The 12924-nt window shown below is 50.3% G+C and overlaps 2 protein-coding genes across 3 annotated transcripts in view; one reads left to right on the top strand and one right to left on the bottom strand.

The window, feature by feature from the left end:
- LOC306715566 (sodium-driven chloride bicarbonate exchanger-like) overlaps nucleotides 1-5072 on the bottom strand; it is a gene marked incomplete at its 3' end in the record, with an annotated part of 34183 nt that extends 29111 nt beyond the window's left edge. Inside the window, exons 1-2 of the mRNA XM_079185974.1 lie at nucleotides 4945-5072; nucleotides 3652-3681 (exon numbers count right to left, since the gene is read on the bottom strand). Coding sequence (XP_079042100.1) covers nucleotides 3652-3681; nucleotides 4945-4992 — 78 coding nt within the window. The 5' untranslated portion in view covers nucleotides 4993-5072. The remainder of the gene's footprint in view (nucleotides 1-3651; nucleotides 3682-4944) is intronic.
- A 1267-nt stretch (nucleotides 5073-6339) lies between these two features.
- On the top strand, nucleotides 6340-12668 carry stk24b (serine/threonine kinase 24b; the record flags this gene model as incomplete). 2 transcript variants are annotated; one of them, XM_079185968.1, is made up of 11 exons in its annotated part: nucleotides 6340-7081; nucleotides 8839-9069; nucleotides 9348-9404; nucleotides 9561-9669; nucleotides 10013-10170; nucleotides 10322-10507; nucleotides 10594-10742; nucleotides 10831-10954; nucleotides 11503-11571; nucleotides 11689-11825; nucleotides 11920-12668. In XM_079185968.1, exons 1-11 carry the CDS (start codon nucleotides 7040-7042, stop codon nucleotides 11951-11953), a joined length of 1296 nt encoding a protein of 431 aa, XP_079042094.1. In that variant the 5' UTR covers nucleotides 6340-7039. The 2 variants fall into 2 exon arrangements, with proteins under 2 accessions (XP_079042094.1, XP_079042095.1); XM_079185969.1 differs by lacking the exon at nucleotides 11920-12668 and having other exon boundaries at nucleotides 11689-11829.
- Nucleotides 12669-12924: the final 256 nt, after the last annotated feature.

The following is a 12924-nucleotide window of genomic DNA, read 5'->3' as shown; positions in this document are numbered from 1 at the left end:
GATGTAGTACGTTGCATACATTCTCCACAGAAAGCACAGAAAAAAAGCCAAGCAGGTGGCGTTTCATACAAAACCCATAAGACTGGGTCTTAATGAAAATCGGTGTATTTACCGTCAATCCGAGCTAAGAGCCGGAGTGGTTCTGTAGCTCGTAGCTAGCTAAGAGGGGAGACGGATTACCATCTGCTGTACGAGCCCCGCGATTGGCCGACAGCTTCTGTTGTCATGGTTTTCATCCCTACAGATGGCCGTGGTTACCGTGGCAATGGCAGCAGGATCAGCATCGGCAGCATCACGGGGGAAAGAACATGCTACGCACGCTGGGAACATCCCTGCATCGTCACTTCTCTCCGAACCTTGTCGGACATGGGGAGATGAGATGCTGTCCAAAAAACGGCAAGTTCAAAATCTGCTTGGATTTAAACCAGCAGGTAAGGAGAACCTTCTGCGTGTCCTAAAAGCACACACAACAAAAAAAACAAACACCAGGAAGAATCGATGTATACGTGCTCAGACGCAGACAAACCCACCGTCTCCGGGCTTTTGTTCGCCCGTTTTTTTCCTCTCCCTCACAGATCACCAGGGTCAGTACAGCGGGTATAAGCTCCTCTCTTGCCTCAGAAATGACAGTCCCATCTGTCAGCCAACCTCCCCGGGACCTTTCGCATGCACATCAGCACAACTGGCATCTCTCTGCTGGCACAGGAGCCAAGCCTCCCGCTGCCCATCAACTAGACACGCATCGACATTGTGCAGAGCGATCGGATGCAAGCTTTCGCAGTATTTTGCAAATATTTCGTCATCTCAGCGACGGCTTACTATTTGACGGCAAAGTCGATGAAACGCTCGCCCTCTCACAGCTTGAATCCTTTGAGTGCAAGATCAGAGTGACCTACCTGATTAATAAATCCTCTATTGTGGTCCACAGAGAGCATGGTGTGCCTCCTGTGAGGTCGGGGGCAGGATGCCCGCTAACTCCCCTTGTGCTTGCGGCAATGGTAAGACGAGAGGCTAAGGGCTCAGGGCCTGAGCCCCGCTCCGGACTCTTGTGATTGTGTGTGAAAGTCAGAGAGAATAGCGGAGACGAAGATCAGCTGTCGGTCGAAAAACCCTCTCCTCTCTCCTCAGACGCTCTCTCCTCGGACGCTCTTCCCGTGCGGGAACATGGCAACGACCTCACTCCGCAAAAGCCCACCAAGAAGACAACATAAATACAAAAGCCAGGAGCTTGGCACAGCTCCGACTCTGCCTCCCGACTGCTTTCATCCAGGGCTGCATCAAATGTTTCTCACAAACGTCCATCCGCCAATCCCCTCCCTCCCTGGAGAGATTAGCGCTCTGACATCACGGATGCTTCTGCTCCGCTGAGCCTTGTAGCTCTGTGGCTCTGTTACCTAATAGAAGCCTTGGGTCGCAGGGAGTCAAATAACGGCATTCTGTTCGAGGGGGCTCCGCGCAGCCCCGTTCCACCTGGCATGGTCGCCACACACCTTGCAAGAAGCGAGCGAGCCGGGTTGGCGTTGCAGTCTCGCTGAACACAGGATGTGCATCTTTAAGTGCCCGTGTCTGAGCGCGTGTCTGCACGAGCTACCTGCGGCGAAGAAGCTGCTCTCCGGCTGTAGCGCATCGTCAGCAGAAAAACTGCGATCCGAGGCACGGTGTGCTAGAAACGGAGCCGCAGGAACAACAGTTTCTGCGGCAACGCCTGTCAAATTACAATAACTCTTGTCTTTTGTGGTTTATGGCACCGACATCCGACACGTGTAACACTCACAGGTGAGGACTAGACAGAAAAATCCCGTTATGATCTAATTGTCTAGATGCCTCTCTCTCCTCATCTCACCAGCTGTCTCTCACATTCTCCACCCAGCTCCGTACCCCCCTGCCCCCCCCCCCCCACCTACTCTGCTATAATTAACCGTGGAGGGGAGCACAGGCTCCTGGGAGAGAGGGCTTCCTGTCCGCACAGTCGGACCATGGACACCACGCTCGAAAGAACAAGCCTCCGTCCGCTCTCATTGATCTCCTCCGAACCCCCTCCCCCCCCCCGGCCCCGGCCCCTTAACCGGACAGCACTGGCAGACGGCCCACTGTTACGTCACGGTTGTCATTAGGACCGGGACACTCAAGTCCAAGTCAGACCCAGGACCAGGAGTTCAAGTCAAGAAGTGGTTCCCAGGGGGAGTTCCCCTCCCTGGCCAAAGTTGATCCTCCGCTGCACTTATAACACCTGTTTCACAATGAATGTGTGTATTTCATCAGATTATTTGAATTGACAGGCTAATAATAGAGTGGTGCAGGAATGAGTCAGCAGTTTTTGCACTTCTTGTTCCCTCGTCCCGAAGTTAATCTGTTGTTTTTTTGAATGGGTTTTTGGTTAGATGCCAGAAATAAAGACGAGTATCAGCGATCTTAATGTTGGATGCTACCAAGTGGCTCCATGAGAGCACAAAACCTCCTCGCTCGTTTGCCTTCGCGGCCTCGTTGTGTTTATACTCGCGCTCATGCCACCGTGGGGCAGTTTGTTTATAGCCTAGCGTTAGCTTTCTACTTCTGCTACAACAAAGGTGGCAAATATCGATGCAGCCTCGCGACATTCAGGAAAGCAGAAGTCTATTAAGTGGAGGATCCACCGTCGCTGCCACTGGCAGACACTTTGTGCTCGGTCTTGTCCTCAGTCTGGCTCACGGCCCGCGGTTGCGTAAGCGATATTTTCTCAGAGCAGATGACATGCATCCAGAACTCTTCTCCGCGACCGGCTCAATTGTCTCCTTACACTCACATCCAGTGAGCTCCTCCAAAGCAATTGCACTTACTTCCCGTGATGCGTTATTATTTATTTACCCGGCGTGTCCTCGGCCTTGCGTGGCTGCCAGATGCAGAGTGACACGTGTGACAATCGTGATCTAAAAATACACGACATCTGCTAAACAAGCTGGCTAATGAAAGTTATAAAGCAAATACAGCTGTGCAACATTACTGTAGATTACAGATTATAGAAAACATGGATTAGCAGCAATGTGTGATCACATCAGATCGCCATCAGGGAAGTAGAGCAGCCTGGAGGAAATCTACCTAATCGTTTACTTTAAAGAAAACAACTTTTATTTCTTCTTCAGTGGTGGACGAAGTATTTAGATCCTTTACTTTAAAGTAGGAGTATAATAGTTACAATGTGAAAATACTCCATTGCAAGTCAAAGTTCAGAGGTAATCATTCTGCAGTAAAATGTCCCCTGTGACTGATGTGTTTTATGATGCTTTATTTATGCTGAATGATTATTCACATCTCTGGTAAACACGAGATCTACGGCGGTGCTTTTGTGTGATTCTTTGTGGAGAAACTGCATTGTCATATTATCACCTTATAAAGTATATATTATAAACATGGCAAACCTTTTTAACAAACCCTTACACACATTTGTGCCACCTGATGAATGTCAGTCCAACAGTCGCTCTCTCTTTCTCACTTCTAACGACATACTTTGTGACCTAACCTTTGATTATTTCGGCCTTCCCCTTCACATTTCTTGACTTCTTGTTTTCTAACAGGTGCATCGCACTGAGTTACCGCTGTCATAACTGAGCAAGTCGCTGTGACATGTTTTCTTTCTCATTCCAGATGAAGAGAACGAGAGATGTAGCTACTCACCACATCTTTAGTTTCTTGGGAACTTTGCTCCTGCAAGTAATACAAAAGAAAATAAATAAGTGAACAGGACAAAAGCAGGGCACGTGGACACGGAGTACAATAGCATTGTGTTTGTACTTGTCATGTTTTGTACTCAGGTGTCCCCACCATACTAACACCTCACATACTCATACTGCATCCTGGCGAAACCGTGACAACACATTCGCTCGCTGCGCATGGCGGAGGGACATGAGCGGCAGTGAGTTACCACGACGGGGAAGCGACTGCATCGAGTCTGCCCCCCCCGCGCGCGCGCCACATCAACCCCATCCGGCTCCACTGTATACGCCGCGAGCTCCGGAAAACTAAGACCTCGTGTATGACACGTACACAAATAGAACAAACGAGGAGAGTATTGATTCGCCTCCAGCACAGAGCAATATATTTCATCTCTTCTTTTTTTTTTTCTCGTCACAGTCGCACCTGAATGCTAATGAAGGCTGACCGCAGAGACGCAGGCTCTTACGTTTGAGGCCCCCCCACGGAGCCTTCTTCTGCAAGTGGGCTCTCGGGGGGGCCCTTATTATGTTTTCCCTGCCGCACTCCACCGCCAGCTCTCTACCTCGCACTTCTGATGGATGTGGATTTAGTGCACACAATGTAAAATACTCTGATTACTTTCTATAAAACACATTTCCTTCTCTAAAAAAAAAAAAAGAAGTGCGTAGCTTCACACAAAGGCCAAATGGGTTTATGAATAATACATCGTAATAATCCAGGTGAAGCTCCTCGTGGAAAGATGGGAGAGATGGTGAGCCACACACAAACACAAACCCTCTTGGAACCGAACCCGCAGTACTGTGCTCGTAAAGCAACAGCCGGTTTCATACAGGAGAATTAGAAACTGGGTCGAATGGTGGACCATCTGATATGGCTGAAAGGCGACAGACAGCTACGGGCACAACGGGAATAACCGCAGCTCTGCCGCGTAACACTGTGCCAACCTGTACGGATGCGGCACGGGTGCCTTTTGTGCGAAGGCGTAGGCGTTCGTGGCGATAGATGCGCCGCGTTTGAAGAGTGCGTATCAATTCGCGGTGCGCAACGTTCGCCCCGATACACCGGTAAAAAAAAAAACAACAACTCAAAATGTGGGTCATTTTGAAAATAGTGGATATGAAATCACGCATTGTTGGGACGTTTCATCCCCCAGCTGTTTTATTCTAAAGGGACGTCACGACCAACAGTCCGGTTCAGCTTAGATGCACGCGGTGAAAGTGAACGTAAACATAATCGCGTGTGTAGGCTACTCACCGTGGGTAAGAGCGGCTCCATTTGAGCTCCTTGATCCGTGATGTCCATCTTTTTTTTTCTCCTCGGCTCCTCGACAGGCGAGTCGTGACGCGCTGCTCCGCTTCTGCCAAACGCTGCTTGAAGACGGCTTCTTTTCTCTCTCTCTCTCTGTCTCTCTCTCTCTCTCTCTTTCTCTTTTATTATTTGTGCGTTTTCCTTTTATCCCCCCACCAACCACCTCACATTCACCGGCCGGGTTTTCTCAAATGGAGATAGCGCAGCATTCCCGTCCTGCCCCGCATCATTTACGCATGAAGGAGGGAGGCAGCGCTTCCTATTATCGCACGCGTTCGACCCCCGGACGATGAGGCGCACGCGTGTGTGTGTGTGTGTGAGAGAGAGAAACGGAGCCACTGCGCGCGCGCTTTTTTTTATTATCCAGGAATTCATTTGCGAAGGCTTTTCCTTCATAAATAGCAACACAAACAGACACACGCGGATGCAGTTTATAAACAAGGGTCGCCTCTTCAATTACAATTATTTTAATAGGGGCAATTGTGAATTCATCCATAGTGTATCTCCATTGTCTCACTCTCTTATAGGATTCAAACTATTTCTATATGATCTCTTTGTTTCATGTATGCGACCCATGTGCATGTTCTCAACCACTCGCCTGCGCCACGCGAGGCCCCTTTGTATGAACAGGTTGAACCATCTTTATGACCCCAATCTGCTTCGGCTGTTCATCGCTATTCTATGATATGCCATCAAATGTTCTTGGCGACAACAAATAACACCGGCTGCGGTAATGCGCTGGCACGACCCGTCATTCCGTCTCGCTGCAGAAGAGCACGCGACGGTGCGCCGGCATCAGCATCCGGATTACACAAGGATGCTGCTGCTGCTGGTGGTGGAGTTGGTGCACTGGCGCCCTCCTGTGGCGAAACACGCGAAACGCGGAAATTGGATTCAATTAGCGCTGCAAACGGAATTGGTCGCAGTCATTAGTGTGATTTGCTCCCAATGCAATTGCGTTAACGCAATTCAGTTTGCGCACGGTGATGCCATTGCATTAGTATCACAGAGGGCTGCGATGTGAGTGTGTTGCTACTGGATTAACGCAGGTTTTAATAATAAAAAAGTGGATTTTAGTGAGATTACCAGTAAATCAAGGGCAGGGGACACATGCCCCAAGCTTTCCTGTGGTCATTTGGATAAAAGTGATTTAATCTATACAGCATATAGCTATGTAAAGGTGGCTTATTAATAGCACGTTCTCGGGCCACCTTGAGTTTTCTCAGACGGGATTTTTTTTTTTTTTTGGGGGGGACCCTCGGTCCCTCCTGGCATCAACACCGGCGAGGGAGAAACGTTGTTGATCCGGATCCGGATCCGCCCAGACAGGCGTCACAAGCACCGACAAGATGGCCGAGAGTACGGGACGAAAGTGAGGGAGGAAACAAAAACACAGGCGAGCTATCCTTGCCGCAGATGCCCGACCTGTAGCGCTGCTTGGGGGCAAGTTAGTGCAAAGACACAACCGCTGGGTTATCGGGGCATTCGAGGGTCCGTTCTGCGGGTGACATCTGCGGCATGCGGACAAACCGCGCTCCGAGCCAGCTCACTGACGGAACGTTGGTCGGGTTGTCTGCGTTGGCTAGCTAGCTAACGAGCTAACCATGTTAGCTAGCTGACAACACCGCTAGCGAGAGAATACGCGTTCTGTGAGTAACGGTTGGGTCATTTTGAAATAAATAGTCGTCGCTACTTAAATGTGCTGCAGCGGGATAACTTCCCCCAAGTGGGAAAATCCGATTTAACGCACCAGTTAGCGAACTAACATTGCGGATTTCTTGCTGTGCAGCTCCAGAGTTAGCATTAGCAGACGTCTGTTAGCTTGCTCAGCTGTTTTTGGATGACTTGGTGTCGCTACCGCACAAGAAAGGGTGTGTGGGGGGACGTTTTTCTCTCTTCATACCCGTGCCCGAGGCGGTTCTCAGCGGGGCCCGTGTAACCAGGTGTCCGCGAGGATTAGCTGACGTTCACGGCACAAGTCGAGTCGAGGAGACACCAGCCCTGCGTTGTTGGACGAGGCGCAAACCCAGCCGGCAGCACCATGGCCCACTCTCCTGTTCAGGGTAACCTACCGGGGATGCAGGTAAGACAACCGTCTTCTGAACTCTCTCCGCATTAAGTAGTCGAAGTCACTGCCAGAACAAAATGTACACTTTTCTTCTTTGACTCCCCGCTGTGGGTTTTGTGCACGACCCCGTTTTCTACCCGGTGACTTTTGGGGCATCTCGGGTAACTTTCACCTCGTAAAAAAACCTCTCTCTTTCGAGGCCGGAAACACTTTAAATGCTCATAATGCACCCACATTAATGCAGCAATGGCCAGAATGAATAGGAGAACAAGTATCGACTGACATAAACAACCTCAACATAAGTCCATGATAGAAACTATGTGTATGCGACATAATAGCCTAAAGCCAATTTACATCTCTACCATGGCGTCATTAGTATATTGTCCCTCTGCCACTGAATGCCACATCTTTACAGAAGGATGCGCATTGAACGCAACATTCCGATAATTCAGCCATGACTTGAGGAACTGTGAAGCACGCGCGCCTTGTTCTAGCCTCTGCTGCTATCTTTAGGAATTTGCCTAAAGGGGATAATTGTGTTGGGTAGATAACTAGAGGAGATAACTGTTCCTGATGTAAATGCATGCAGACTCTGAATGAAGGAGAGGATGCTTCAGGGGGCAGACAAACTGCTGGGATTTTTGGCCCACAACAAAGACCTAGAGTACAATAACTCATATTAAATCGTGAAGAAGTCAGGTGACACAGAGGCAAGTGCAAAGTGTTAGCTTGTCAGCTGTGCTGCAGTATTCTAGAACATTTTAAGTCGAGTCTACCAAGTGTACTTTTTTAACATCTGGCATAAAAAGCTCTTATTCCAATTCAAACCCTTGTTCCCAAATAGAACATTTTATTGTTGTAACACGATATGACTCATCACTTTATCGCCTCCGTCCCACACTTTCCATCAGCGGAATCACTGTGTAGTTTCTTGAATAAATCTCTTTCATGGCACCAAAAATGGTCTTCATTGGTGACACAAGGGATCCTTAATTTTTCTCTCTAACCGGGCATCTTGACCCGGTCTGTGCTCTGAAGAGGTCATGACAGGAAGTTGTTTTTGTCAGCGCTGTGCTCTAGTGTTTTCCCACACAACAGCCTCTGGAGAGTTCACTTCCTGCAGCGTTTAAGTAGGGTTTCTTTTTCCCGATGCACATGCCGCTACAGTGTGCTGTCACCGACGAGTTGGAGAGCTAAGCCTATTTTCGTTGTGAGCGCTTGAGATCGTGCACCGGCGCTCGATTCGTCCCTCCTGTCCTCAAGAGGAGTTATAATTATGTCTCAGAGTGCCAACAGTCATTTTGGCTGTAACGGTGGTATTGTGTTTCTCCTGGCCAGTTTTACATCGACAGCACCCAATCTGTCCGGTGCAGCCGGCTATAGAGAGGACTGAAATGTTATTTTAATTTTGTGTTATTTCAATTCTTTTGAACCTGCCTGTTATCCAACTGTTACACTCTTTCCCTTTCATTCTCCTGTGTGTGTGTCTCTCTCTCTCTCTCTCTCTCTCTCTCTCTCTCTCTCTCTCTCTCTCTCTCTCTCTCTCTCTCTCTCTCTCTCTCTCTCTCTCTGTGTACACAAACACAAGGTGTTGCAACGAGTGAATTAATGTATCCTGTAAGAATGGCACCCTGCTGGTGTTTCCTATTTACTCCCCCAGCATTCAGTTCTTTTCAAACATTCCCCTTTCTTTCCTTTTTTGTTGTTTCAAACCGCCTTCCCTTTCTCTCCCTCCCCCCTTGCTTTGTTCCCCCTTTTCCCGTCACCGACAGAGCATCAAGGCCGACCCGGAGGAGCTGTTCACCAAGCTGGAGCGCATCGGCAAGGGCTCGTTCGGCGAGGTGTTCAAAGGCATCGACAATCGCACCCAGAAAGTGGTGGCCATCAAGACCATAGACCTGGAGGAGGCGGAGGACGAGATCGAGGACATCCAGCAGGAGATCACCGTGCTGAGCCAGTGCGACAGCCCCTTCGTCACCAAGTACTACGGCTCGTACCTCAAGGTGATGCTGGTACTAGGTCACAGTCTGTAATATGCAGGAAGCGAGCAAATGGGATGGAAGGATTTCCCTTCCTCTGCCCACCTTTCCCCCCCCGATTAATCCTGAATTAAAAAGGGATTTTGCCTCAGGCGACATCCCACCAAGCCCTCATAGTGTCACCATGACTTGTTTACACCTCGCAATGAAACAAATACCCCCCCCTCATAAGCGAGCGGTGTCTCTTTTGCCCGTCGCTGGCAGCTCACTCGCTTCTCTTCTTTCTGCCCCCACTGTTCCAGGACACGAAGCTATGGATCATCATGGAGTATTTAGGGGGCGGCTCGGCGTTAGATTTGGTAAGTGCACGTCGACGCATTCCGACACACTCGAACCCCCTCCGCGTGTTTAAAGAGTCTCCTTATTCACCGGATACCTGCGCTGTGTGACGGAGCACATATTCATCCGCCCTGAGGCCCACCGCTCATGGTCTCTGTTTGCTTGCTCTCTAAAAGATGGAGCCCGGAGCCCTGGACGAGACCCAGATCGCCACGATCCTGAGGGAGATCCTCAAGGGCCTGGAGTATCTGCACTCTGAGAAGAAGATCCACAGGGACATCAAAGGTAGCCGCGGGCGGACTGAGAGCGCTGCAGGCTTTCAGCCGACTAACTGGCATTTACGGAGCACACACACAAATATCACGTAGCGCCTTAATGGTATCGAAGACCACTTATGGGTTCCATTCATTATAGAGGTTGTGTTGCATCGGGGGGATTGAGGCGAACGCTGCAGCGCTCCTCTAAAAGGCTTCTGAAATAAATTGGCGATGCAGATAAATGGTGTTGACAGAGGCGTCCGATGATGTGTGTGTATGTGTGTGTTCTCCGAGCTGCATCACGTCATCCTTCCCTCTGTCTCCCCCCCCCCCCCCCCCCCCCCCCCCCCCCCCCCCCCCCCCCTACACAGCCGCCAACGTGCTGCTGTCCGAGCAGGGAGAGGTGAAGCTGGCGGATTTCGGCGTGGCGGGGCAGCTCACCGACACCCAGATCAAACGCAACACCTTCGTGGGCACGCCCTTCTGGATGGCCCCCGAAGTCATCAGACAGTCGGCGTACGACTCCAAGGTGAGGCTCACAGACAAATGCATCAAACGTATCCGACTGAAGCAGAGTGGGAATAAATGTTACCGCACCTAAACAACCCTGTGGAGCTTTCGACCTCCAGTCGCGCTATGGAGCCGGTTTTTATTCACCGTGTCTCTCCGTGCTGTTCCAGGCCGACATCTGGTCGCTGGGCATCACGGCCATCGAGCTGGCGAAAGGTGAGCCGCCCCACTCGGAGCTCCACCCCATGAAGGTCTTATTCCTCATCCCAAAGAACACCCCGCCCACTCTGGAGGGCACCTACAGCAAGCCGCTCAAGGAGTTCGTCGAGGCCTGCCTCAACAAAGAGCCCAGCTTCGTGAGTAGCGTCTTACATTTTTTTTTAAAAAGTGTCTTTTTGTCTGGCGCTCTCATCTCACCTGCTTCCCTCTTGTTTCCCTAAAGAGGCCGACCGCCAAAGAGCTGCTGAAGCACAAGCTGATCGTGCGCCACGCGAAAAAGACCTCCTACCTGACCGAGCTGGTGGACAAGTACAAGAGGTGGAAGGCAGAGCAGTCGAGAACCACGGAGTCCAGTTCGGATGAGTCCGACTCGTAAGTTTGACACCGACCTCCTTAGAGCTCTCAACAATCACTCACCCTGGTAAACGCCTAACGCCTCTTTTAATGTCCGTCCAATCAGAGAGCAGGACGGCCAGGCGTCGGGCGGGAACAACTTTGGCAGCGACGACTGGATCTTCACCATCCGAGAGAAGGACCCCAAGAAGCTGCAGAACGGGGAGGGGCAGTCGGGGGCAGCAGACCAGGTGAGAGCTTCAAGAACGTCATTGAGCATCACTAGGGACATTTTTGGCTTTTTCGTTTAAAATAGTTTTTGTTCATTTTGGCTGTTTTAATGCATATTGCATACAATTTGGGAAGGGTGTGTGTTTTTTTTAATTTATTTTGGCAGTTCAACCTCAGCTCCTTTTTTTAATATGTCTATAATAAACTGTGTAGCCAAAATACAGACACTCGGCTCTTCAAGGACTCCATTGACAGTGACGTTGGGTAAAGAAATTAGTATTTAAAGGGTTCAAATAAAAAAAAAAAATTATATTTGGTTGTTATGATCAGGTCTGAAAGTGGAAAATAATATAATTTCTAATGTCTTTTTTTTAACATCAAAGCAATCAAAGTTACCGGAAGTGACAGAACAACTACATGTGCACTGTTTCACGAGGACTAACTCGTGATGTTATTTAGGGAAACACGCCGCCCTGATTTTAATAGATTACCCCCCTAAGGTGAAGCTGCACTACTTTAATTTCCCTCCGCCCCCCCCCTGTCCTCTCATCTCCTCCCCTTTCCGCAGACGAAAGACATTCCAAAGAGGCCTTATTCACAGAGCCTGGCCACCGTCATCTCTCCGGCATTAGCTGAGGTAAGGAGCTCCGTGTGGAGAACCAGCAGCCACAAAGGTCACTGAAGTGTTACATTTGGGAATCGGTGCCAACCAAACCTCTGCCTCCTCCCCTCTCTCTCTCTCTCTCTCTCCCAGCTGAAGGCGAGGCAGGAGCAGGTGAACGGGAACCCCATGGTCCTGGATGAGCTGAGGGAGGCCATCCTGCTAGCCGAGGAGGCCTACCCCGGCATCTCCGACTCCCTGGTGGCTCACATGGTCCACAGGCTCCAGAGGTAGCGACCTCACAATCCTTTATCGTGTACATTATGTCTTCTTTTTTTTAAGCTGTATAAGACAATAACGTACCTTTCCTTTTGTTTCTCGCAGTTTCTCCACAAGCAGGACGTCCTCCTCCCCCTAGAAACCGGCTCTCTGCCCTGGCCCTGCTCTCCCAGGCCCCCCACCAGCCCCCCCAACACCACAGCCAGGTCAGAGGGTCGAGACATTCAACACCAGCCGACCACGTTTGACCTCCCTGTGTGTGTGTGTGTGTGTGTGTGTGTGTGTGTCTGTGTGTGTAAGAGGGGGGGGCTAACCCACTCTGTAAAAATGACTGAACTCCAAAGCGGAGGCTTACAGCGGAGCCCTGGGGAGCTTCTTGCAGCCACTGACGAGAAGAGAAGTTGAGGGGGGGGGGGGGGGCAGCGGGATGGCCCGCAACGGGACGAGACTCAACGGTTTTAAACGGACTCTGGGCTCTGCCTGCGCGCTGGACTACCACAGAGTCTCCGCGTGGAACCTGCTCGACGAGGAGCCGGAAAAATCCCCCCCCCCACCCCCACCCCCTCCCCGAAATCCAAGACTTCATTGCCCCCTCTCAATGCAGGCGTCATATCCCCAGAACCTCTGACAAAGCATGCTTGATGAACCTGCAGGGATATTATCTTAGTGTGCTAGTGCGTGTGTGAGTCTGTTGGCACCTGCGAGTGTGTGTGTGTGTGGGTGTGTGTGTCTGTGCGTGTGTGTGTGCGTGCACGTGTATGTAAGACTCCCTGTTAAGGCAAATTTGCAGCATTCTTAATGAAACCTCAGGTAAAGCGCTTTAAGTGGACTTCGAGGCAGTGGGAGGGGGGGGGGGGGGGGGGGGGGTGTCGATTACAAGTCGTCATTGCGGGGGAAAAATGGATCACTGTGTACAAAATGGTAACGCGCATTTTGTAGATATTGACGGATGTTTAAAAGTAGATATTTAAAAAGAAAAAAAAAACAGAGCGAAACAGAAAATGCCTTGCCTTTTTGAGATACACACACATCCGGCATTTCATCGCGGGTTTTCGTTCCTCCCGCTCGTCGAGCTCCGTATTCATCAGTGTTTGTTTTTCTCTCCAAGTG

This window comes from Pholis gunnellus (assembly GCF_910591455.1).
Source record: "Pholis gunnellus genome assembly, chromosome: 24".
Taxonomy (NCBI): Eukaryota; Metazoa; Chordata; class Actinopteri; order Perciformes; family Pholidae; genus Pholis; species Pholis gunnellus.
This window is presented reverse-complemented; position numbering and strand designations above follow the sequence as displayed.